Below are 26,275 nucleotides of genomic sequence, written 5' to 3'. Positions count from 1 at the left end.
ATTTTGTTCAAACTCCCTAATGTCAATGAGATCACCAAACCAAAGTATGCACCCACTTCCACCATCCCTAACATCAAAATTTGCATTGGCAGTGCAAGAGCAGTTCCCCAAGCATCGATCCTTGCATTGTTTCAAATCCATGGTCCGGTTGAACCAACCGTGTCGCGAGTCCGGCAGCTTGATTCTCGGATACTCGATAAAATCCTCTCCGAGTTCGCAACTCAACGGGACCTTCCGGACCAACGGCCGGTTTTTTTGGTCGAAGTAATGAAGAAGTCTCACTACTCAGCATTAGAACCGCGGCCGCCATGCATGACCGGTCTTTCGGGCGACGTTGTACACATAGTAAGCCCACATGTATTGATCTCAACACTTCGGATATTTCACATGTCTTTGTCTTTTCATCAAGCAATTCCAATGAACTGCCTTCATTGAAAAGCCTCCAAGCCTGATGAACAACGTCAAAGGATCTTTATTAAACAAATTTAAAATGGGTGGATTAAATTTCAAGTTTCATCATAGTAAAGGGATGAAGATCATAATTAGACCGAAGAATATTGTCCGAGCACTTGCATGCCCAACAAGGTTGAGCTTATGGTCTGGATCTGAGAATCCCCTGTTCCTTCTCCCGGTTACTATCTCTAGCACCAGAACTCCAAAGCTAAAAACATCGGATTTTATTGAAAATAATCCATCGATTGCATACTCATGAGACATATAACCACTGCAGAAGATCGTCAATTCGATTTAAAAAAAATCACATTCATAACATACATGGTTTATGAAAAAAAATTCATCCATACTTACTACGTTCCAACCACTCTATTTGTGTTGGCTTCAGTCTCATCTCCATCGAAACTTCGAGCCAAACCGAAATCAGAAATTTTTGGATTCATCTCATAATCGAGTAGTACATTGACAGCTTTTAAATCCCTGTGTATAATTCTGAGTCTCGAATCTTGATGAAGGTAAAGAAGACCTCTTGCAATTCCATTGATAATTTGGAACCTCTTAGGCTAATCTAGTAATACGCTTTGCTTTTCATCTGCCACATTATATATTCATGTTACTTGCATTCAATCAATTTCAAAATAATAACGGGTAAATTACGCTAGAGGGTCACTAAACTATGCTCAAAAAAATCATTTTAGTCATTAAACTTTCAAAAGTTACAAAACGGACACTAGATTTATCGAAATTTTACAATTATTGTAACCTCGCAATGATTATTTTGTAACAATTCGATAAATTTAATGATCATTTTATAATTTTTAATAGTTTAATGATTGAAATGATCATTTGGAGTGACTTATGATATACTTTATTCGATAATAATTTGGTGAAAATGAAATAATCTAACCAAATATAAAGGAGTCTAAGCTTTTGTTAGGCATGAACTCATAGGTCACTATTCTTTCATGTGGCTCAATGCAACACCCTAAAAGCTTCACTAGGTTGCGGTGCTGAAGTTTGGAGATGCATAACACTTCATTCTTGAACTCCACAACTCCTTGGCATGATCTCTTTGAAAGCCTCTTCACAGCAATTTCCTGTCCATTTTCCAATATTCCCTGAAAAAAGTTGAGTGAATTTCTATATTACGTATTGTACTTATGAGGTGTCGTATGTTATTTTAATCTCGAGATTTTATCTATCGAACCTTAAGAGAGTAGGATTTTACAAACATACCTTGTATACTACTCCAAAGCCGCCTTGTCCGAGCTTATTTCGCAGTGAGAAATTGCTCGTGGCTTTACATATCGTCTCAAAATCAAATAATGGTACCTCCAAATCTGCTTTCCTTCCCTCATCGATGTTTTCTTGCTCTGGATCATGTTGGGAATTAACTGTTATAAAAGGGATAGATTGTTATTCCATCTAGAGGATTCGAGTTCGAGTAATTACGTCTGTAAAGTATATATACGTTGTTAATTAACTAAAAAAATTCTGAACAAATACTAAATTCTAATTACTCTAGACTATTCAAAAGAGAGAAAAAAGAAAGACTAACCGAGTGACACGGAGAAAGATCAACCACCAAAATATTATTTCTATCATTGAATTAGAATTCGATCGTTAAATTATAATCTTACTAATAATTAAATAATTTACAATATAGTTTTTATAATTTAACCGTTTCAATCCTATTTATACTAAGGTCGATTATCATAGGACTTAAGGTAAATCTCCCAAATATTTTTAGGAAAAAAACAATAAGGAGTCAAATTGACACATTCAAATTTAAAGAGCATATACTTCGTAGATCAGAAGAAATTATTTCATTAACCCTTCTCGTTTTATTATTTATAGTCTTAATTAATGAAAACCACATATTTTAATATATTTATTATATGTTATTAATTTACTTAAAAATTAACTTTTAAGTAGCCGTCCACTTCATATTTATATGAAGAAGATATAGGAGATTGATTCTTAAAAAATGATGACATAAAAAGTATATTAATAGTTTAGAGAAGTTACCTTTCTTCTTCCGCAAGGCAAGCAAGATGAAGCAAATGCCTAAGCCAATGGCAAATATTCCGACGCATATAATAGTTATAATGATCGTCAACCTTTTCTTTCCTTTCGACTCCCTCAAAGACTCTGCCATAACCAACGGAATTTAAAGCATTTGCCTCACATTCCAATATGAAAATCGGATATAGTTTAAGTACTAATATGAAAATCGGATATAGTTTAAGTACTAATATGAAAATCGAATATAGCTCAAGTACTAATATGAAAATCGAATATAGCTCAAGTACTAATAAGAAATTCAGATATGGGTGTTAAAAACGGGTTAATTTCACCGGCATGTCCTCAAATTATAATTCAAGTTTTAAATCAATCCTCGGTGTTACAATGTCGACGATGAGTTAAACTACTATTTAAGGTTGAATCAATTCAAAATTTCATATGTACAATTACATAAAATCAAAATTCATGTATTATATTATATATTGGATCAAAATTCGTGGTTCTGAGATGTACCCTAACATTGGCAAAAGTGTTTGAATAATGCAATGGAAAAAAAATTATTCACATAATGCAGTCGAACAATTATTTGCTTAAGTATGGTGATTGCTACAGTGACCACCATAGGTCACTTGGCGACCTATGGAGCTGCAACAGCGAGGGAAGAGAGAAGAGTTGCTGTAACAGAGGAGCCTTTGTCGCAAGAAGCACTTGGCGACCAATGAGGTCACTATAACAAACATCCCAGTTCAAGAAATAATTTGGGTAGAACCCTATATGGAGAATTTTTTTCCCAACGCCTACATGGGCGAGGAAGCCCCCTAACATTTATAGTACAAGTTGTTCATACAATAAGTACGCATGCTTAAAATTTGATCCACATGTTTTATATACACTCAACGTTAATTGGCATTTAATGTCCAGACTAACAACTAAGTCGGTATAATATCAATAATTTAAAGACTGAATCAAAATGTTTTAGAGTTTGAGGCCAATTTAAAATTTAAACCATATTTAAGGATGTTTGTTGGAAATAACCCTTCAATTTTCCCATTTTTATACAAATAGGGTTTTTTTTGGGTATAATAACTGATTTTCAATCTATTGATCGATTAATCTAGATCAAGTATTGTAGAGACCTATTATGGGAGCGACCATTCCAACCTAATTTCCTCCATTCACAACACTAGAATTTGATTATCGATTTGAATTTAATACCATGAATATGAGTCATTCTAATTATTCAAACTTGGAGTATTTTTGTGTTTTACTGTTTTCATATGCAAGTTCAACTCATTTTATTCCAACCGTAAATTAATATTCTATTTTCATAGATAATATATATCAAATTTTGAATAAATTAAAATTTTCTAACTATTTCTTTTATATAAGTAGATTCTTCTTCTATATATAATAATATATTACTTTTAAAATATAATAATATTTTAATATGACCCCTTGAGATAACTATGATCTAAAGGTTGTAGAAAGGTATAAAACTTGTGGTTTCAACGTCATGTCAATGAATTCCTTCCTTTATTTATTTAAAAATAAATACAACTATTGTATTTAAACATGTGACGATGTAACATGCAGAAGTACTATGGTCAAGCCAATATTCTTATTTTGTCACAAGAAATTAAGAAATTACTTAATTCATATAGCCAGCTGTCTCTTTTATTTTTTTTAATCTTTCTATATAAATTAAAAAAAATTACATTCAGTTGCATTTGACGATGACCAGAAAATTGTCCCCTTCACCAAAAAATTGTAAATAGTAAATGGTTAATTTAAAATCGGTTGACACCATGGAGACTAGGCTCCCAAAATAGTAAAATTGACAAATATATAAGTTAATATAATGGTGAAATTTTATTTTGACCTAAAAGATGGTAAAATTTTAGTTTACTCTCTTTAAAAACTACAAAATTACAAGTTAATATAATGTAAAATTATGTTACTTTTCAAAATTTTATAATTTAATTCTGACCCAAACTTACCCATTAATTAGGTTGGCTTATCTGGTTAAATTTAAATATAAGTTAAGTTATTTAAAATATTTATTTTATTTAAATTGATTTAAGGAGATATATAAAAGTTAACATAAAATTATTTTTTAATATTTTATTATTTTCCAATAAAAAAGTGTAATTTAAATAGATCAAGTTGGACTTAGTTTTTTTTTTTTAAAAAATAGGCTTCAATCCAGTTTGACCTAAAGACACCGCTATTATGATTTTTGAGTGACTTTATTAGTAAAAATGAATGTTATTCTCCATATAGGATTCGGGTTCAAGCAGTTGCGTCATAGGATGTGTGAGCATTATCAATTGATTAAAAAAATTCTAAACAAATATTACCTCGTAATCAATCCAGACTACATAAAAAATTTAGCATCGATAGAAAATATATCCAAGGTTTGAATGAACCCTATGTGCAAGCTTAATTAAACAACTTAATCATGTCCCTAATACATCAATGTTTTCTCGAATGGCATAAAACAGTTATTCCACGATCGTGTTTTAATTTATCATATAAATTTTAGGATTAAATAACAACTCTTTCATTTAATAAATTCTAGAAGGACTAATTTATAATTTTACAATTGTACTTACTACACGATTAGTATATAAATTTATAGTGACGGTGTCAATGGGCCTAATGCCCGGCCTAGAGAGAAGTGGGTCACTTTATAATGAGACTGGACCCTCACCATCCTCATTATTTCTATATAAATTTATAGATAAAATATACAAATGATCCATGATTATAGTGTACTGCTTTGTTAAGTCTCTCAACTATTAAAAGTTATAAAATAATCCTTCGACTATAGGGTGTTGCTTTGTTGAGTCCCTTGACTTAAAATGGCCAACGACTATTCATACGTTACAAGCTCATCTTTTTCCGTTAAAAATTTGACGGTCATCTGAGTTGGACATTAACCAATTGATAGAGATGTTATAAAATCTGATCCCATAAGCATTTGAGTTGTATAATTATTTGAGATTATGAGATTAGATTTTATCATATTCTAGTCAACATGTTAACGTCCAACTCGGACTGTCATCAATTTTTTAACGGAAAAAGACTAGTTTGGAATATATGAATAGTCGAATGACCAGTCCATTACTTGTAATAGTCGGATGACTCAAATAAAGTAACGTCCTATAGTTGAGGATAATTTTGTAACTTTTAATATTCGGGGAACTCAACAAAATAGCCCTTATAATCGAGAGATCATTCGTGTACTAATCTTATAGTAAATATCCATTTGATACAATTTGTATTTACTACACGATTAGTATATTAACTTATAATTTAACCTCTATCCATTTGATGATCCCTCTTGCTCCAATATCTTGCATTCGAGGATGTAATAAAATAAATTATTAAAAGTTAAACTTTTAATTTTAATATTGATAGAGATATAAAAAATGTAAATAAAATTAAGGTTAGTTTAATTTATTTAATTTAGAAATTTATATCACCATTAGTCGATCAATAAACTTTACACGTCTTTAAAAATAGACCCATGAATTTGGTCTTAAGCACCTGATTCGTAGCTAGACATTTATTTACCCACTTGATACTTGAATTCTAAAATCATCACATATATTAATCTAAAAACTTAATTTCGCTAAATTTTTGTTGACATGGCCGATCAATTGATGTCACGTGTCTAGAAATAATAAATATGTACAAATATATTAATTTAGAAATTTATAAGTGGAAAATAAATCAATGCGAGAGCGGTATGAAATAAATCACATACTAGAGTCGTTTGATTTGTATTTTGTGTATCGATTCTTCGTTTACATTATGTAGTCAAGCCAATGCTTAAAACATTATTTTGTTGAGTTGACGCTTAAAAGCAATAATGGTATCGGTGACATAATTAAACTATGATTTTATCATATTCTAGTAAGCATGTTAACAATTTTAATAGTCGGATGACAATTTTATAACTTCTAATAGTTAAATAAGCCTTTTGTAACTTTTAATAGTCGGATTTACCATTTTGTAACTTTTAATAGTTGAAGTACTCAACAAAATATCATTCTATAGAAAGAAGATCATTTTGTAATTTTTAATAATCAGAGAATTCAATCAAATAATACACTATAGCAGGGATCATTTATATACTTTATCCATTAAAATATTGAATTTTTTTATCGGTATAATAGGTATATATCATATATAGAAGAAAGGCCAAGTTGAAAGGAATTCTCATCATTTATGACAAGCAACGTACAATTCTGCATGATCACGAAAAAGATTTTTAATTTCACCTACTTCTACTACTACTAATATATATATTAACATGATCTTTGATATATAATGAAATCTAAAAAATATAATAAAAAGTTATAATTAATTTTTCATTAAAATAGTTTACCGATATTTATAAAGGTGATTTAATTTATTAATAATAAAAACTAAATTAAATTAAAAGTTTATGATCTATATGAAATAAAGGTTAAGTACAATTATATAAATTGTAAATTACCCAAACGTGCCTTTATCCCTTTCTAAATACACAAAAAATCTTTGACTTTCTCCGTCAAAGCAAAAGATAAAATACAATTTCCCTTTTTCTTTGAAGGAAACGAGTTGTGAGTTTTGAAAAGTACTTAATTAATAATGAAATAAAATAACAATTAGATTTTCTAGAAAAAAAGATGGAACTTCAATTAGTCGAAAACTGGAACTTATTTATATTAAATATTTTTAATTATTTTGAGAAATATATTAAACAATTTTGATTTATTAAAAAAATAGGGAAATGGACTATTTAGTCAATAATCTTTATCTTATATATAAATTGCATGCGTGCACTACTCAAGGACCTGTACTTTTTTATTGCTTTATTTACTAGGGTAAATCACAACCATATGCCACTTAATTATTAGTAAGATTATAATTCGGTTATCATATTTTAGGAAATTGAAAATATATCATTCTATTTATCGATTATAAGAATCAAGTCACTTTGTCGTTAAGTGTGACGGACATAACTTTTTAGTCATAACTTCGAGTATCCGGTTATGAACATCCTAATATATAGGAATTTGTAGATATTTATTATATGTATATGCGTTACTTATATTGTAGATTTAGATATTTAAATCTGATTTCCAATAATAAAATGAAAAAATATTTACTTTTAGAGGATTCAAATCTTAACCATCCAATTTTTAGTCCTACTCGTACATTCGATATTTACAAAAAGAATATCTTTTAGCTTTTGACCCGATGGGTGGTGTTCAAAAGTAGAGTTGTTGGCTCTTCATGTACATATAGCCATGCAGCCGTTTGACCCTGCTTTGGGTGGCTAATTGCTTTGCACGTGTACTTTTTAAATTTTTTTCTTCGTTCTCAAACCCTAAGCCGAAACCCAATATGGTTAACTTTTCATCCCTTAGCAGTGGTGAATCCTCTTTTAATTCACAATAAACACGTATTATTTTTAAAATTTAAATTTTTTATCAATTATTTATTTGTTGATTGTGTTCATCTTAAAATTTCATTTGTGTTCATTTCATAAAAAATTATATTATCAATCAAAATTATTTTTAAATACGGCTGTCCCTTGGAGATTGCAGAAGTGATAGAGATAAAGAACGATAGCATGACGTTTAATATATGCAAATCTTTTTCTTTATATATATATATATGTATGTCTGCCATCGCCAACACACTAACACGGTTGACATTCGCATAATTCTGAATGTCAAAGGCCAAATCTTTTACGTTACAGCTGGTCTAATCCATCTTCCACCAGGTGAAGTTGTCTAGGTCAAATTATACGGTCTTGGTTTTGCTTTATATATATATAATCTATATATAATGCATTATGGGCTGAACCTAAAATCCTATAAATTCCTTCAAAATCTTGTCACCTAGTCATATTCTAATTCAAGAAACCAAAAAATGGGAATTTCAAGGCCTAGTGTTGTAGTTCATATGCTTTCTGCTCTTTTACTTCTTTCGTCCATGGCAGCTTCAGCCATGGATGAAACCTTCGTTCAATGTCTTTTAGACAATTCTCATCCTTCACATCCCATCTCCGAAGCCATCTTCACTCCTCAGAACCCTTCGTATTCCTCCGTTCTGCAGTCGTCGATTCGAAATCTTCGATTCAATGAGACCTTCACCCCGAAACCGTTTCTTATCGTCACCGCATTGCATCAATCGCATATCCAAGCCGCCATTGTTTGTGCCAAAAAGGACAGCATTCAGATGAAAATCCGAAGCGGTGGCCATGACTATGAAGGCTTATCGTATGTGGCTTCCGTTCCTTTCTTCGTCCTCGACATGTTCAATTTACGAGATATTGATGTCGATGTATCAACTGAGACGGCATGGGTTCAGAGTGGTGCAACACTTGGTGAGCTTTACCATAGAATCTCTGAGAAGAGCAATGTACATGGATTCCCTGGTGGTGTTTGTCCCACAGTTGGTGTAGGTGGTCACTTTGGTGGCGGTGGATATGGTAATATGATGAGGAAATTCGGTCTCACCGTCGATAATATCATTGATGCTTACTTCATCGATGTCAACGGAAGACTCCATGATAGAAAATCGATGGGTGAAGATATCTTTTGGGCCATAAGAGGTGGTGGAGCAGCAAGCTTTGGTGTTGTACTTGCATACAAAATCAACTTGGTTCGCGTACCGGAAACCGTCACAGTCTTTCGTGTCGAAAAAACCCTCGAAGACAACGCAACGGACATCGTTTATCAATGGCAACATGTTGCAGCTACGCTCCCTGACGAACTCTTCATCCGTCTCGTCATTGACGTCGTAAATAGTAGCACTCAAGCCGACAAAAAGACCGTAAGAGTCGCATTCCTTTCGTTGTACCTCGGAGACTCCAAGAGACTTATTTCCATAATGAACGAAAACATCCCCTTACTCGGTTTGTCCCAATCAGATTGCATCGAAACAAGCTGGATACGATCAGTCCTTTTCTGGACCAACCTCGCAATCGATTCACCGACCGATGTCTTGTTGAATCGAACCCCTTCGTTAGTTTATCTCAAGCGGAAATCCGATTACGTGAAAGAACCGGTCCCTCGGGCCGGCTTGGAGTGGATATGGCAAAGAATGATTGAACTACAAGTGCCCCAATTGATATTCAATCCATATGGTGGGAAAATGGGTGAAATTGCATCCACAGCAACACCATTCCCTCATAGAGCTGGAAACTTGTGGAAGATTCAATATGTCACAAATTGGAACCAAGGTGGACTTGAAGCATCAAATCTTTACGTAGGGTTGACTAGGAAGCTCTATGGGTACATGACTCCTTTTGTGTCCAAGAACCCTAGGGAGGCATTCCTAAATTATAGGGACATTGATTTGGGTGTCAATCACAATGGGAGACTAAGCTATGTTGAAGGGAGGGTTTATGGGATAAAGTATTTTAAGGCCAATTTCAACAGGTTGGTCCAAATTAAGACTAAGGTTGATCCAAGTAACTTCTTTAGGAATGAACAAAGTATCCCCACTCTTCCTCACTAAGGGATCTGTTCAAGATGCAAGATATATATAAATTATTAATGTATATTCATTAGTAATTTGTTTATTCTATGTAAGAATAAAATGAATTCAGATAATAAATAATAAATATTTATATTTGTTCCGAACCTATTGTAAATAATAAGTACTAAACTGAATTTATATTATCTATTTAAGTACATGTTAAATCATATAATGAAATAATAGACACACAGCATTTGTAATGAGTTTTAGTTTATGTTAACCTGGAGGAAGGTGATTTATAGAGACAATAAATAATTATTTTATTTTATCAAATACTTCATCAACTCTTTGGCGTATTGTATATGAAATGAGTAGGAAAACGTCGATTTATATGGTGATTGGTCAATCAAGTTTTTTAAATTATACATATATAATTATGTATAATATTTTTAAATTAAGATTTTTTAAAATTTAATTTTTAAATAAAAAATATTTTGATAAAAAAAATTCCTTGGTGCTCTATATCTCTCTTTTTTTTCTTAATCATTATTAGTTTTTTTCTTGTTTTTAATTTTTAATAACTTTGACATTATGACATGTTTTCATCTGTCTTTTGATATATTTTAGTTCGTTTGGTTGTTGTTTTCGTTTATCCTTTTTCTCATGGTTAGATTTGACATCGCCAAGACTGACTAATATGACACTTATTTATTATCATACTGATATTCCCTGCTTTGGATCTTATAATTGAATTTGGATATGCAAGTTACATTCGTAGATAATTTTTTCACGTCGTTTGACTCTGATTTGTGATTTGTAGATGAACTTTTAAGTTTCAATAGTTTGATCATCTTTTATGGTTCATTTACTGATACAGCCAGATATGTTCATATCTATCTTTTGTTCCACTTAATTTGATTAGTTTTTTTTAACATTTTTCTTACATAGTCGTTACGTGATCTTAAGTGACTAGTTTCTTGTATTAATAATTATAGGAAAATTTCATTATATGTTTAGTTCACGGTTGTAGTTGCAAACTTTTATTATAATTTGGATATTTTCTATTTTTAATAAAACTAGCAGTTTCTATAAAATAAAAATTAATCTTTAACTTTTGAAATATTTTATGTTAATCCTTAAATTATATCATATATTTTAAATTAATCTCTAAACTTTAAAACATTCTATATTAATCCTTAAACTATCACAATCATTTTATTTTGGTCATTCCATTAACGTGTCGTTAACTCTATCAGTTAAAATTTCGTCAATATACCAGTAAATCACTCTGCCTGGTTATCTAGGGGCGATATCTCCTTCCCAACATTTTGGGTTTGAGTCCTCTCAACAACATATATATTTTATTTTGTTTAGAATAATTGGATGACAAAACTATTAAATAAAGAATAAAATAATTAATATATTTTGCACACGTGGCACTATCACATAAAAAACATTTGTTTGAAAATGTAGGTTTTCATTTTTATAGGGGATGCATTAATCCAAAATGAAATGTTAAGACCTAAAGTGTTTAAAGGAAAATAAAGATCAAAATGAATATTCAGTCAAACATTACCATCATTTTCGGGGGGAAATTAAGAGAACTAACATATTTTATTTAATTACCAGTATATTATCTATTGATTAACTAATCTAGATTAAATACTATAAAAACTCAAAATAAGTCTAATTTATTAACCTAATTCGGATCGACTAATCTGACTCGTATAGTTTAAACACTAAATATCTTAAAAAGTTATGAATTCTTATCCAACCATAGTATTTAAGTATCAAATATCCTAAGAAGCTGTGAGAACTTATTCCAAACATAAGATCTGATTAAAACGACCCTAAATACGAGATTGGATCCTCGTAATGGGTTGGTGAAGTAAAGCACATGTCAATACTTGAACCTTTTGTTTCTGCTATGCTTTTCTTGTACACCCGTGATTAATGTTGTGTTTCTTTCTTCTTTTTTAATTTACTAAATTTTGAATTACTGGTCTTAGATCAAAATACTATATTAAATCATTTTAATATAAAATTTTAATACCATGTTTTAATTATTCAAATTTCAATTTGTCTTCAAACTATAAGATGCCGAACGTGTAAGTATATTTAATTTTGGCTTTTATAAATTTATTGAGTAATCATAATAATAAAAAGATATTATACTTCTTTAAAAACCCGAATTCCAACAACTGTTTATGTACAATATATATGTATCATAACCTTGATTCTCCAAAATTCTCGTATAAATTCCACAAGAAAATGAAGGGTGGTAGGTGGTGGAGTATGGGTAATTAATTAAGTTGTTCGACTAAAGAGCCTTAGGGTATGAGATTTTAAAATATAACTTGTTAATATAAGGTTAAGAAATAATAAAAATAAGTTGTAATTAAAATTTTTATTTAAAGTGTAGTATTTTATATTCGACATGATAATATTTTAGGTTAATTAGATTGCAATAGAAATATTACATTTTTTATAACATTTTCGATAGTAAACTCTACCATGCAATGTAACTTTTCAACTTTAATTGAGAATATTATAAATTTTATAACATTTTAAATTAAACATGATAATATTATAAGTTAAAACCGTTTTAAATTATTTTTAAATTAGATTGCGACACAGCGGAACTACCATGAAGGGTAGGCGTAGGTTCTAGGGAAGTTCTACAGTTCGGCGCCTTTAATATACAACTAAAAAAAATGTTACCGGTTTTGTTATTATCTAAATAACAAAACAGGTAAAAAATTACCTAAAACATTATTATTTATATCTAAAACATTCATATTTTTTAACATTTCCGGTAAAGTACCCAACAATAATAAAACCGGTAGAAAAAAAAAATAAAACCTATAACATTTTACTGGTTTTATTAACAAAATCGGTAAAACGTCCAATAATAACAAAATCAATAAAAATAATAATATTTCTGGTAATTTTTTACCGATTTTATTATTTAAATAATAACAAAATCAATAACACTTTTTTAATCGTATATTAAGACTGCTACATGATCATTTATCTAGGTTCTAGGTTTTGTGAATTTTAAATTAATCATTGGGAATTGGTTGGCTGAAAATTTAAGTATCAAAGACGCAAATCTCTAGACACAACAAAATTTGGACAAAATAAACTTTGTGTCCTTGCTTGACAACCCGTATAATAAGTCACGTGTCCTTGATGTTAATATAACATTTGTTTTCAAAGAAATTAAAAATATATTATGAACCATCAATTGATTTAAGTTATAAATGTAATATTATTTTCTCTAAAAAAATTAAATTCCAACAATTACATTGGAAGAGTATATATTTATTGTCAATTAATTAAAAAATTATGAACAAATATTATTTTATAATTACATCATACAATTAAAAAATCTAAAAACTTATAAAATATTTAAATAATAATAAAATAATCTATAATTAAAAAAATAGCAAGAATTGGATGTATGTTTTTAGTCAATATTTTTATAACTTTTATATTTTAGTCTATGTTTTCAATTAAAGCGGTTTGAACCGATTCAAGCCGATTCTAGAAGCCTCATGGCTGCCAGACAATCCCCACGAGCAGGGGCGACGCGTGGGGCGCGTATGGTGGTCCAAATTTCATCAATGTTTCCAAAAATGAATTTTAAAGGACGAGGAATCTCTTACTGATGTTGTTTCGCGATGGAGAACAACAGAGACTCGTCTCATGAACGGGCGAAAACTTCGTTCTTCTCACCCATCTTCACTCTGATGATGACGTCAAATTTGAGGATATCGGTTGACTCAAAAAATGATGAGGAACACAACGGTGCCGACGGCATCATTCACATACTATTGAACAGTGATAAATCGACGTTAAAAGCTTTCTTGAAGAGAGAAAAAATAAAATTTGAAAGAAAGAGGAGAGAGAACGTGAGATTACTAAATTGGGGAAGGTGAACATGTGTTTTCCAAATACGCGAGAGTTTAAAATCAACTTAACCTGAGAAATGGTCAAATTAAGCTTTAGTTCCTCGGACTTTCTTCATATGATAAATTTGATTCAAACTTTTAATAAAATTACAATTTAATCCATATTTATTTTCAGAAAAATTTAGCCCCGACTTCGTGGTGTTACACTTTAACTCCACTAGATGATTTAAAAAACCATAAATGAGTCTATAAGACTTCGGCTATTCTTGTGACCCTTCCATTTTCTGAAAAGCTTTTCATTGTACCTCCCCTATCGCGCTTCCACCGTCCACCAATATATCTTGACAGTGAAATTATTAATACAACTTGAAACTACCAATGGCATCAGCTGACTTATCAAGGACTTGAAAGGAATCTAAGTCCCCATTACTAATCTTCCAATCCTCTGCATGTCTTAGCCTTTTGACAGTCGTTCATATTGACATCACATTTCACTAGTGTGATCTCTTTTTGGAGGATCGCGAGGGTCAGGCTCCTTATATGATCATAATTTATTATCCCTCCAGGAGACTGGATGTCAGATCTGAAAATGCTTTCAGATGAATATCGAAGGCAAGAGTAGTTGTTTTGCTTTTTAGGAATTCATCTAGATTGGTTCTTTTAGGTTAGAAGTGTTTAACGTTCATCAAATCAATTGTTGATAGTAATAAATGGGTTGCCTCGATCATTGACAGTTCATTCCTTCTGATTTAAGCACAGAGTCGTAGCTATTGCAAGAACTACCGTTAGCTGATGATTCTCTATGAGAGAGGAGAGGAAAAACATAGAGTGAGAGAGAAGATTGTTCTAAGTTGAAGATGGAAAAGTTCTAGAGAGAAGGGGAAATAGAGAAAATATCCCCTCTCTTACTCTTTCCTCATGATATAAATACCTCAACTATAAGATTGTTGGTGTCAAACTTATGATGCGAAAGTCTATCTGTAGTTTGTCTTAGACATAATGGTTACAATTATTAAATATAATTTTGAGGTTATGCCTATCCGAAGAGTATAACATATCGGATAAATCACCGATGGCAACTGCATTGAATGTGACCACGGAGAAAGGGCTTATGTGGCAAATGCGACTGATAAACTAATATATAAAATTAATTTTAGATCTAACCTATCATTTGTAAATACTATGTTTATATCAAAGTTCAGTTTTATATTAATTTGTTAAAATATTCTTGTTTTTTTGTTAAACTATTTATTATCTTAATAATTGTATATATCAACTCTTTGTATCCTTTTTTATTCGAGCCATATTGTTGTTTTTTATGTGAGTTTTAGACATCATATATCTATATATATTACTAATGTGTTTCCCCTTCAGTATTCACTTCACTAAACATAATTCTGTGCTGAGATTTTGACACACATTCTCTAGGTTGGTGTGCCTTTTATTTTTACCTTTTTCATCTCTCCCACTAAACATAACTCCTAGTTTGTTTATTGCAGTAGCAAAAGATGGCTGGAAAGGAGTTCACTGTTGATCTGAATAAACCCCTTGTTTTCCAGGTACTTTGTAGTTTGTACAACTTTCGGTTTCCGGCGTATTATGCCGGTTAAGTAACGAGCTCGAGTCTTGTAGATGAAGAAATAAACTCCATCTCTTATTTGGATGTATGGCAGGTTGGTCACCTTGGAGAAACTTATCAAGACTGGGTTCACACCCCTATTCTGACCGAGGGAAGTCCTCGGTTTTTCGAGAGTAACTTCAACGAGGTACATGAAACAGATGATTTGGATCGATTCGGGCCCAAATGATAAGAAACGAGCTGATGCTTGTTTCTCTTGTTTGACATGAAACAGATGATGACTCGATCTGTGTGGTGGTTAGTGCCGGTCATATGGCTGCCGGTTGCATTTTATTTCATCAAAATGTCTCACTCCATGGGTCTCACCCTTCCCTTAGAAGTCATAATGTCTATTGTTGGGGCCTTTGTGTGGACATTTCATGAGTACTGTTTACACCGTTTCCTTTTCCACCTTGATACAAAGAGTTACTGGTTAGTTTTTTCTCTTGGCGCTTATAAAAAACAATTTCGAATCGTAGTGTTTGATTTGATAAACCAAACCTGGTTCGATTTCGATTCAATGTTATTATTCAAATGTATTCGATTATATTTTTTGTGCTAATTCATTGACAACTTTGTGCAAAGGGGAAACACATTTCACTATCTCATCCATGGTTGCCACCACAAGCACCCTAACGATGGACTAAGGCTTGTGAGGCCACCTGCAGTAGCTGCTATAATAGCCTTAATGGTATGGGATTAAAATGAAACTATATATATATATAAATTAAACAATATTATTTTAGGGTTTGTATTATTATCACTCAACCGATGTTTTTCTTTCGATCTTTATTTATCAGATTTGGAACCTGTATGGGATTTTATTCACTCACTCAATAAGATCAGTTATGTTCGGAGGTGGATTGATTGGTTATGTTATATATGATATTACCCATTACTACGTTCACTATGGCCAACCCACCAAACAATCCATGAAAAGCATCAAGGTAGGAGACATTAACACACTTTTTTGGTGCTTCAAACATTTAGACAAGAGTATTGTCATGTAATAACATATACATGTTGGTTTGCAGAAATATCACTTGAACCATCACTTTAGGATTCAAAAGAAGGGCTTTGGGATACCTACCACGTTGTGGGATAGAGCTTTTGGAACCCTTCCGAAAACGAAAGCAGCTGAAAATAGTGGATAGAGAAGAGATAACAAAGTATGCTAAGGCATGCATGCATCAAACTTGCAGCAGCCCATGTTGTGACTGTGGACGACATTAAATAATTTGGTCGTGTAGGACAATGTAGGTTGTTGTCCTTTTTCGTAGCTGGATTGTGTTGTCGTCGTTGTGATTCGGGTTGTGAGGTGAGCTTTGGCTTCGTGCCTCACCTAATCACTTGAAGTGTTTGTCTTTATTAATAAATCAAGGGTGATGGTGAAAGTATAATGGTTATATGTTAGTGTCGTAGTGTAGACGAATGTTTGAATCAGTTGCTATTAGATGAATTATTAGAAAAATTAAAACGTTAACGAAACTATAAGAAAATTTATTTGTGTAGTTCAGATCGATGAACGATATTATTTATACAAAGTCTTGGTCTAAGAGAAATCTATTATAATTTTCTTTAGCACAAAAGGTACAAATCCTAACACACGTTAGTTGTAGGATGCGCACCCTGTACAATATTTTAATGGCTGTCGCTCCTTTTCCCTCTCCCACTAGTTGGGTTTGGTTTCGTCGGTACCCTCGCTTTGAGAACTGGAAGACTTAGCTCTGGTCGCCGTGTCCTTAACAAACTTGAACAGTGATTCGACGGTAAATATAACTTTTGAAAGCTCATTAACACCTTTTCGTTATAGCTCTATCTTTGCCCAGCGTTGCAAACCATCTATAAAGGTGAAGAGGGCATCTTTGTCGCTCATATCAGAGACTTGTAACGTGAGCTCACTGAATTGACGAACATATCCTCGAGTGTATATGTTTGTATGGGTCTCGGGTCTCGACTCACAATCCGTGACACATGTTTGTGCTACTGTAAATACGTGACTTTAACACGTATCGCGGACGTTTCTACCTTTTAAAAAAAGTTTAATATAATCATTTTAGCATTTTGGACTAATTCTTTTCTGCTGAATTTTTACAATAATGCAGTCGGAAAAAAAATTTTGAATAGTGCACTCTCAGAATTATTTTTTTATAATAATGTAAATAAGGTGATTGTTACAATACACCCCAAATACTCGTCTCCTATATTTTTTTCATATTTTATTTTTTATTTGCTCGAAACACATCGGAGTTGCACTTGACTCCCCTAGTCTCTCCCGATCACAATGCGGCTCTCTCCCCCTCCCCAAATTTGGTGATTTTACCTAAATATCACCCTGACATGTACTAATTAGCTGTCAGACACCCTTTCTCTTAATTTTACCGATCTAACACCCTTTTGATAATGCGCGGATCATCATCCGCGCTTTCGCGGGATTTTATCCGAACTGGTGCAACGTAAGGGAAGGCGCGGATCGTCATCCGCACCTTAGCTGAACCTCTGACATTTTTAACAATGCGCGGATCGTCATCCGCGTCTTAGAAATTTAAAAAAACATACTTTAAAAAATTTAAAAAATAAAACTATAGGGACTAATATCGTAATTTAATACATATTAGTTCCATGAGTTGATGAAACATAACCTAAACATTCTAATATGTTTATATAAGCTAACCTTATTAAGCTATTCAACTCAATGAACTAACATGTATTAAAATACGATGTTAGTCCCTATAGTTTTATTTTTTTAATTTTTTAAGCATATTTTTTAAAAATGGTAAGATGCGGATGACGATCCGCACCTTTCCTTACGTGACACCAGCTCAGACAAAACCCCATAAAGGAGCGAAGGGTGATCCGCGCCTTGTCGAAAAGGATGCTAGATCGATAAAATTAAGAAAATGGTATATGACAGGTAATTATTATCTGTCAGGATGATATTTCGATAAAATCAACCCAAATTTAGTCTTCCTAATTTTTTATCTAAAGATTAAAAATTAAATAAAAAAATATGAGAGACACATTACATTTCATACGTATCTCCAAAATTTATATTTGCATATTTGGGTGTACTGTAGTAATTATAAGAAATAATTTCAAAAATGCACTATTAAAATAATTTGTTTCAACTGTATTATTGTAAAAGATCTGACAATTATTTTTATTTCTTTTATTTTAATTTTGGGTGAATCAATTATTGTAAGCATTGTCGGAGAACTTTATCAGGTTAGTAAGGGCGTGCCCTACAAAAATCATTAAAAGCACGACTTACCTAACACGTTAATAAGAAGATAAGGGTTGTTTATTTATTTTAGAATAATTAAGTGTTGAATGATTTAATGGTCTGAGTGATTCAAAGGTTTTGTATGAATTAACTCTGAAGGTAACATATTGTTTGATAATGACTTTGAATCATTCATAATGTACTTTGATGCTGAATCATTCAATACTGTTTTATTGAGTCATTCAATACAGTCTTTATTTAAAAGTTAGAAACAAACACGTTAAATATTGAACTGTTCTACATTCAACGTTAAATGATTCTATTCAGAGTCAAACAAACAATCTCTAAGAGTGATTGTATTATATTTATGTTGATAGAATCTGTAAATGTAAAAAATTGAATTTATTAAATTATTTAAAATTTATAGTATGTTAATATGATTTGTAAATATTTAAGATTTAAATTGTTATTATGTCAGCTAAAAATGGATTGTCAGCTTCTTGACGGTAAGTGATCAATTTTAAAAACGTTAGTAATCAAATAAGATTAATTATATGTTTGTTGACCAAACTAGCTACGACTAACTTTTTAACTTTTTGTTTTCGTTGAAAACCCTGTCTACTTTCCCACCGTTCATTAAATATTAATATAATATTTAAAAAATTAAAAAATTATATTAATATGATTACTGTTTTAAAACAGTATCATTTATAGTAATTAAATATTAATATAATATTTTCACATTAAATAATTTAAACTATTTAAAATTGAAAACAATATTTTAATCATAATTAATATACTAATATAAATGTCAATATCTATTGAATGAAATAATAAAACGACAAAAGAATAGTTTTCATCAAATCATTTACTTACTTTTACTTTAACAAATTTTAAAATATCATTGTTATTTAAAAATTAATTTATTAAAACAAACTTTACCCAAAAGTTTGAATCCATTGACATTGACAAACCTAGGGATGAGGTCAAAAATTAAAAAAATTTAAAAAATCATATAAATTCATAGTTAATATTTTTTTTATTCTTATATGGTCAAAATTAAAATTTGTAAAACATATTACGGTCAATTGATCTCAAAATCTTATGCGTAGCTCTGTCACTCCAATTACGGATGGAGTGTGAAAGAATTTTATTAAAATATATTATTGGTATTACTTTCAAATCCGTCCTGGCAATTCTTATATCCAGGGATAAGATTGATTTAATTTTATCTAGTTCTTTATAAAAAATTTAAATTGTCTACAATGATTTAATTATGTTCTTATAATTTTATATTAATTTAATTTTTTATTTTTAATTTTAAAAATAATTTTATTTTGGGTGTCTTAAGTATTTTTATCAATATAAGTGTCTAATGTTTTTAAAGTTATTATTTAATATATTTGGTCGTTAACTGTCATTAAAAATATATTATTTAATCAATACTTGAAGTATTTTATTTTTTATTTTATTTTTTTTTAATTAAAATTATTTATTTTTTTAAAATATAAAATCCCTAGACTATCCAAAATCTCAAATCCCAGATCACTAAATATTATATGTCACCATCGATCACCCCTTATGTTGTAGGACTAACACTAGTTGATTTCTTCCTTTATCATCGCACGCCATCGAAATCGTAAGACATGTCCCTAACTCTGTCGGACAAAATTAGTTTTTTCATCTAGCCATCATATATTTGTCATCATTGGTGAGGCAACATCGTTGTCTGACTGCCGTTCACAGTTTGGTTTTTGATTTTTAAAAGTTGAGAAAATTAAAAAATAAAATTTTCTTTTATGGAAATTTAGTTTTTTTTAAAAAATTAATATTAATCAAAAACTAATATTATGTGTCAATCAATCATTGATTCACGAAATTCTTTTTAACGATCATTAATGAAATGACCTTAAAATAGTAAAAATAAAACTTTAGACACCGTAATTGGTAACTAAATAAATTTTAGAGATCTATTTGATTAAAAAAAATTAACACTAAAATAAAAAAAGAAGTATAATTTAAATACCTAGTTTTTGAATCCATTAAGCAACTTGCGATAAAAATGAATATTGTTTTGTCTAGAGATTTCGGGTTTAAACAGTTATGTTCGCAGAGTGTGTACTTTACGTTAATGGCTAATTTTTTTTGAATAAATAATTTTTTGTAATTACTTTAAATTATTATTTTTTTCATTTTTTAATTAAGTAAAATTCAAAAAATAAAATTTAATTTTTTATTAGTAAATTATAATATATATCTAATAAACATAAAAGCCTCGGTCGTAACGAAAAAGGGTAACAAAAGTGAAAAACAATGTCATACGTTGGCTCTTACCAACATCACGTGCTGGATGTGATTGTTTTATAATTTTTCTAAAGGAAAATTCTAACAATGTCATGACTTATATTCACCATTAATTTTATAAGGTAAAATTCACAAATAGCCATTAAATAATATTCAAATGATTTTTTAGATATAAACTTTAAAAACTTCTATATAGGACATTAAATTTTAGATTTTGTTACAAATAGCCACTATATACCACTAAATAGATGATGTGACATGTTAAATTAATAAAAATTCTCATTTGATTCTTTAATTACAATTATGATTTTATTTTAACATCAATTTTATTAATTTCATTGAATTGAAAACAAAATAGATGTAAGTAAAAAATATTATTTTTTATTGTTATATTATTGATATTGAGTTTGTATCATATAAATAATTTGATATGTTACTAAAAGTTAAGGGCTATTCGATTATTTATTTAAGTTTAGATGTTTTTGATGAACTAACAACTTTTATAAATTTATTTTTTAAATTAAAAAATATGTTTTTATCATATATATATTTTTAAAAAATCTAATTTTTCTCTTTTTTAGAATTATTACTTAAGATATTGAAAAATATATATATCAAAATGATATTTTAATTATAATTAAGGGATCAAATAAGATAATTTTTTTTTATCAATTTAGCATGCTACGTCACACCCTTAACAACATTTAATATTCGATATCTATTTTTTAACAAAATCCAAAGACTAATGTCTATTTCGCAACTTTTAAAATTATAATGACAAATAAAATTATTTTAACAAAAAATAATGATCATTTATAAATTTTACCATATGAAAATATTAGTGGTGCATACCGATATGTGTCGTTAGCGGTGTATATTAGTGTGTGTCATGCATTGTAAACCCATCCTTTTCTAAATTATTTTAATGAGATGATATACAAAATTATATTTTAAATAAATTAATGTTTTTAAATGATATAGTTATGTATACAACTATGAAGTCTATATTTAAAAATATTGAGATTTTAAATAGGAGTTCTATCATTTGTAAATATTATGTTTAAATTAATTTACTTTGTTTCATCAAACTATTTATCATCGTTAATTTTTTTAACATTATTCCGTTAAACCAATGTTTAAAAGCAATGATGGTGCCAATACATATCGTTAAAATATCATTTTATCGTATCATAATTAGCAGGTTAACGTTCAGCTCAGACGGTCATCAATTTTTTAACAGAAAATAATGAGTTTAGAACATACGAATAGTCATATGACCATTTTGTAACTTTTAATAGTCAGAGGACTTAAAAAAAATTTCCCTATAATTGAGAGACCATTTTATAACTTTTAATAGTCGGAGGACTGACAAAAATAACTCCTTATAGTTGGGGACCATTTATGTACTTTAGCCTATATTTATATACTTTTTCGAGGCGGGATCTGAGATTTTCTCACTAAATTAAGAAAGTGTACGTCAATAAAACACATTCCAAGAAAAATAAAATGACTGTTTTATTTACATGAGAGCAGAATCATATATCCAGCAAAGCTCATTGGAACTCACCTACCAAAATTAAAAAAAGGTACTCGACTTGCTTTCGCCACCGTTCATTAATGTTTCAGATTCCCATAAAGGATCCCTCCATATAATTATTGAATAATTCCCTCTCTTCTCTTCAATCTTCACTTCACTAAACAAATTTCTGTGCTTTTGCTTCTCTCTAGGTTTGTGTGCTTTTGCTTCTTCTTTCTGCAGATTCTTCCTTCATCTCTATTAAGATCTGATTTTTTTTATCACTTTGATTGAGATAAAAGTAGAATCTTTTGGATGATTCTGTATGTTAAGTCCTGGTTTGTTTGTTGCAGTAGCAAAAGATGGCTGGAAAGGAGTTTACTGTTGATCTGAATAAACCCCTTGTCTTCCAGGTACTTTTGTTTGTAGAATTATATGTTCGTCTCTATTTCAAATGTACGCCGGTTGAATAAATAATGTTCATAAAGCTTCGCATCTTATTTGAATGTATGGCAGGTTGGTCACCTTGGAGAAACTTACCAAGACTGGGTTCACACCCCTATTATGACCGAGGAAAGCCCTCGGTTTTTCAAGAGTGATTTCATGGAGGTACCGTATTTCTTTTCAGAACTCTGTTCGAATTCGATCGTGGAAAAACGAGCTAATAGTGTTCCCCCCCCCTTCTTTGACATGAAACAGATGTTGACTCGAACTGTGTGGTGGGTGGTGCCAATCGTATGGCTGCCGGTTGCGTTCTATTTCATCAAAATGTCATACACAATGGGTCTCCCACTTCCCATAGTGGCCATACTGTCTGTTTTTGGGGCCTTTGTGTGGACATTTCTCGAATACTGTTTCCACCGTTTCCTTTTTCACCTTGACACACACAGTTACTGGTTAGTTCTTTCACTTGATGATTACAACACTAATACATGCCAAAAAAATTGAAATTTATTTCGAATCGTATTATTTATTTCGGTATTTTTTAAATTAGATTCGAATTAATTTTTTGTACTAATTCATTGACGACTTTGTGCAAAGGGGAAACACATTTCACTATCTCATCCATGGTTGCCACCACAAGCACCCTAACGATGGATTAAGGCTTGTGATTCCACCTGCAGAGGCTGCTATACTAGCCGTAATGGTATGCATATGTTTTTGCTTTAATTTTTTGCTTTCTTCATAAGCTAAACGATGCTTGCTAGATATTTAGGTGATTAAAATGAATATATATATATATATATATATATATATAAACAAATCAATTATTAAATAATATAACTTAGAATTTATATTAGAGACAGTGACAATATCGAAACTAATATAGGGTAAACTAAGTATTTAATCATTCATCTGATCTCGCGGTTCCCTATTTGTTACCCAATTTTTTTTTATTTTCAAAATCATATTTAATTTTCTGTTTTAGTTACTCGTTAAAAAAAAACTTCAATATTGAAGTGATATTTTTTTTTATTTTTTTAATAATGATGTGACATTAGCTAATAATAGTACATCAATAGTTATATTTATTTTATAACGACGTATAATTAAAACAGAACTAAAATATAATGTTAGGTGTGATTTTGAAAAATAAATTGTTAGACAACTAAAACAGAACTGCAAAAATATTTGAGAGACTAATACGTAGTTTACCCATTAATATATCATTGATATTTTTAACCTTTTTTAAGTTGGTCCCCGTTTAATTTGGACGTTGAAGACAATCTCGATGGGTAAAATTGATAAAATAATAGTTCTTTCCCATGAGATATGCGTCCTTGCAATATAATAAAATAAGAATTTATAGCATATAATATATTAAAAATTTGATGACAAATTTGTATGATGTCCACATCAACATAAATTATTGACCCTAAATCGATATATTTTATTTCTCTGTCCCCCAGTTTTGGAATCTATATGGTATTTTATTCACTCTCTCAATAAGACCCGTGATGTTCGGAGGTGGACTGATCGGGTACGTTATATACGATATGATCCATTACTACGTTCACCATGGCCAACCCACGAAACAATCCATCAAAACCCTCAAGGTAAGACACTAACACACTTGTGTTGCTTCAAACATTTAGACAAGAGTGTACTGTCATGTAATAACATGTTTGGTTTGCAGAAATATCACTTGAACCATCACTTTAGGATCCAAAACAAGGGCTTTGGGATAACCACCACGTTATGGGATAAGGTTTTCGGGACCCTTCCGAAAACCAAAGCAGCTGAGAAGAGTGGATAGAAAAGAGAGTGCACTGGACGAACATTGAAATCTACGGTGTAGGGTTGTCGTAGCTTTTTTTTCTTTAAGATCTATGGGGACTGTGTTGTGATTGGGTTGGTGGAGTCAGCTTTGGCTATGTGTCTCGCCTAATCACTTGAACTCTTTGTCGTTAGTAATAATTCAATGGATGTTGGAATTACACCTGGTAATCACTTAAATCAATTATTAAAATTACTGAAAAAAATTAAAATATAAATAATAATATTAGAGTTTTTATTTACACGGTTCAATCAATCATCTTAGTTTTATACATTAATTACATACATTGGTTATAGGGTGAGCAAACTCTCAATATCAAACTTACGATAATTTTTAAATAATTTGAGTTTTACGAAACAATAAAACTCTTAAAACATACACACATGACACAAGTCTATTTTTTTACTTTAATTGTTATAAATTTTATCTAAAAAAAATAGTTGATAAATATTATTTTTTTTCTCAGCAAAGAATTTTTATTAGCAAGAAGATAAATTAGATCTTGACCTCGTTAAAAACTTCCCTACTATCTAAATGGAGGATTGAACAACCAGCCAACGCTCTCAACCGAAGGTCAAAACTGGCACCAGCTCGGCAACTCGCCTGGTCACCTCCAGTTGGGTCCAACAAACACTAAAGCAACAATTGAAGGCTCGCTGACCAAGACTCATACCGGACCATCTTAGTCTTATCAAATAAGTATAAGATAATTTTGACTTCATTGAACATGATTTCGTGGGATATAAGATATTTTATCTCCGATAGTTAAATTCATAAAGATCTCATTAAGAAGATAAAATCTATCATTGTTAAATAAGAAATTTACTTAAATAAACAAGACTTTGTGATAAACTTGTCCTAATTTTTTTTTATTTCTAAACTAATAAAAGTTTTGTGAAATAATTTTTAAATTTATTTTTAAAATTTATTATTTAATATAAAATAACTATCTACAAAATTACAGTTTAACTTGAATAAAAGATACAAGTAAAATAACTTAAAAAATTAGAATTGAAATGTCCAATTAATAAATTCATTAAATTAGATTTTAACAATCATGTCTACGAGAAATATGTACACTATTAACTATTAAAAACATTATGATTAAATAATATATTATAATCATCATATACTATTAATTTCCCCCCCCCGTTAATACTCACTCAGCAGACACTATTTCAATCATCGGTGGAAAAATATCTGTTTCATAATATCTCGCACCCATTTTTTTTTTTTACAAAAAGAAATCTAGCACCCACTTTAAGTATCTATAATAATTAAAAGTTATAAAGTAAGTAATTAATAATAAATAAAAAAGAAATTTATTGAATAATCAGGTTTTGAGTTTAAGTAGTTTTGTTTACATAGTTGATGTGCATTATTAATGGTTAAGAAAAATAAATATCAAATATAAAAACATGGGCAAAGTGAAGATTTTTGTGTGTGAATAATTTGAGGTGAT

At 30.3% G+C, this 26,275-nt stretch overlaps 2 protein-coding genes and 1 pseudogene across 7 annotated transcripts; 2 read left to right on the top strand and 1 right to left on the bottom strand.

Moving 5' to 3' along the window:
• Positions 1-73: 73 nt before the first annotated feature.
• Positions 74-2,611, bottom strand: LOC120147065 (annotated as a pseudogene).
• Positions 2,612-8,328: 5,717 nt separating this feature from the next.
• LOC120147170 (berberine bridge enzyme-like 8) lies at positions 8,329-10,042 on the top strand. The gene has a single exon (XM_039160600.1). The coding sequence runs from the start codon at positions 8,407-8,409 to the stop codon at positions 9,997-9,999; it is 1,593 nt and encodes a 530-aa protein (XP_039016531.1). The 5' UTR covers positions 8,329-8,406; the 3' UTR covers positions 10,000-10,042.
• A 5,307-nt stretch (positions 10,043-15,349) lies between these two features.
• LOC120147171 (dihydroceramide fatty acyl 2-hydroxylase FAH1-like) lies at positions 15,350-24,976 on the top strand. 6 transcript variants are annotated; one of them, XM_039160602.1, is made up of 7 exons: positions 22,653-22,747; positions 22,889-22,948; positions 23,052-23,144; positions 23,235-23,431; positions 23,577-23,682; positions 24,446-24,592; positions 24,673-24,976. In XM_039160602.1, the coding sequence occupies exons 2-7, from the start codon at positions 22,898-22,900 to the stop codon at positions 24,790-24,792; spliced, it is 714 nt and encodes a 237-aa protein (XP_039016533.1). In that variant the 5' UTR covers positions 22,653-22,747; positions 22,889-22,897; the 3' UTR covers positions 24,793-24,976. The 6 variants fall into 6 exon arrangements, with proteins under 6 accessions (XP_039016532.1, XP_039016535.1, XP_039016536.1 ...); XM_039160603.1 differs by having other exon boundaries at positions 22,680-22,747; positions 22,892-22,948; XM_039160601.1 differs by lacking the exons at positions 22,653-22,747; positions 22,889-22,948 and adding an exon at positions 15,350-15,433.
• Positions 24,977-26,275: the final 1,299 nt, after the last annotated feature.

Source organism: Hibiscus syriacus, unplaced genomic scaffold (assembly GCF_006381635.1).
Source record: "Hibiscus syriacus cultivar Baekdansim isolate YM2019G1 unplaced genomic scaffold, ASM638163v2 tig00110933_pilon, whole genome shotgun sequence".
Taxonomy (NCBI): Eukaryota; Viridiplantae; Streptophyta; class Magnoliopsida; order Malvales; family Malvaceae; genus Hibiscus; species Hibiscus syriacus.
Note: the sequence above shows the minus strand (reverse complement) of the source record. Positions and strands in the feature narration are given on the sequence as shown.

What these genes read in the sequence shown, in the direction of transcription:
- LOC120147170 (XM_039160600.1), top strand. Translation starts at nt 8,407, where the DNA reads ATGGGAATTTCAAGGCCTAGTGTTGTAGTTCATATGCTTTCTGCTCTT.
- LOC120147171 (XM_039160601.1), top strand. Translation starts at nt 15,383, where the DNA reads ATGGCTGGAAAGGAGTTCACTGTTGATCTGAATAAACCCCTTGTTTTC. An exon ending in ATAAACCCCTTGTTTTCCAG is followed by an intron (nt 15,434 to 23,051) that starts GTACTTTGTAGT and finishes AATGTATGGCAG; the next exon opens with GTTGGTCACCTTGGAGAAAC. An exon ending in AATCCATCAAAACCCTCAAG is followed by an intron (nt 24,593 to 24,672) that starts GTAAGACACTAA and finishes TTTGGTTTGCAG; the next exon opens with AAATATCACTTGAACCATCA.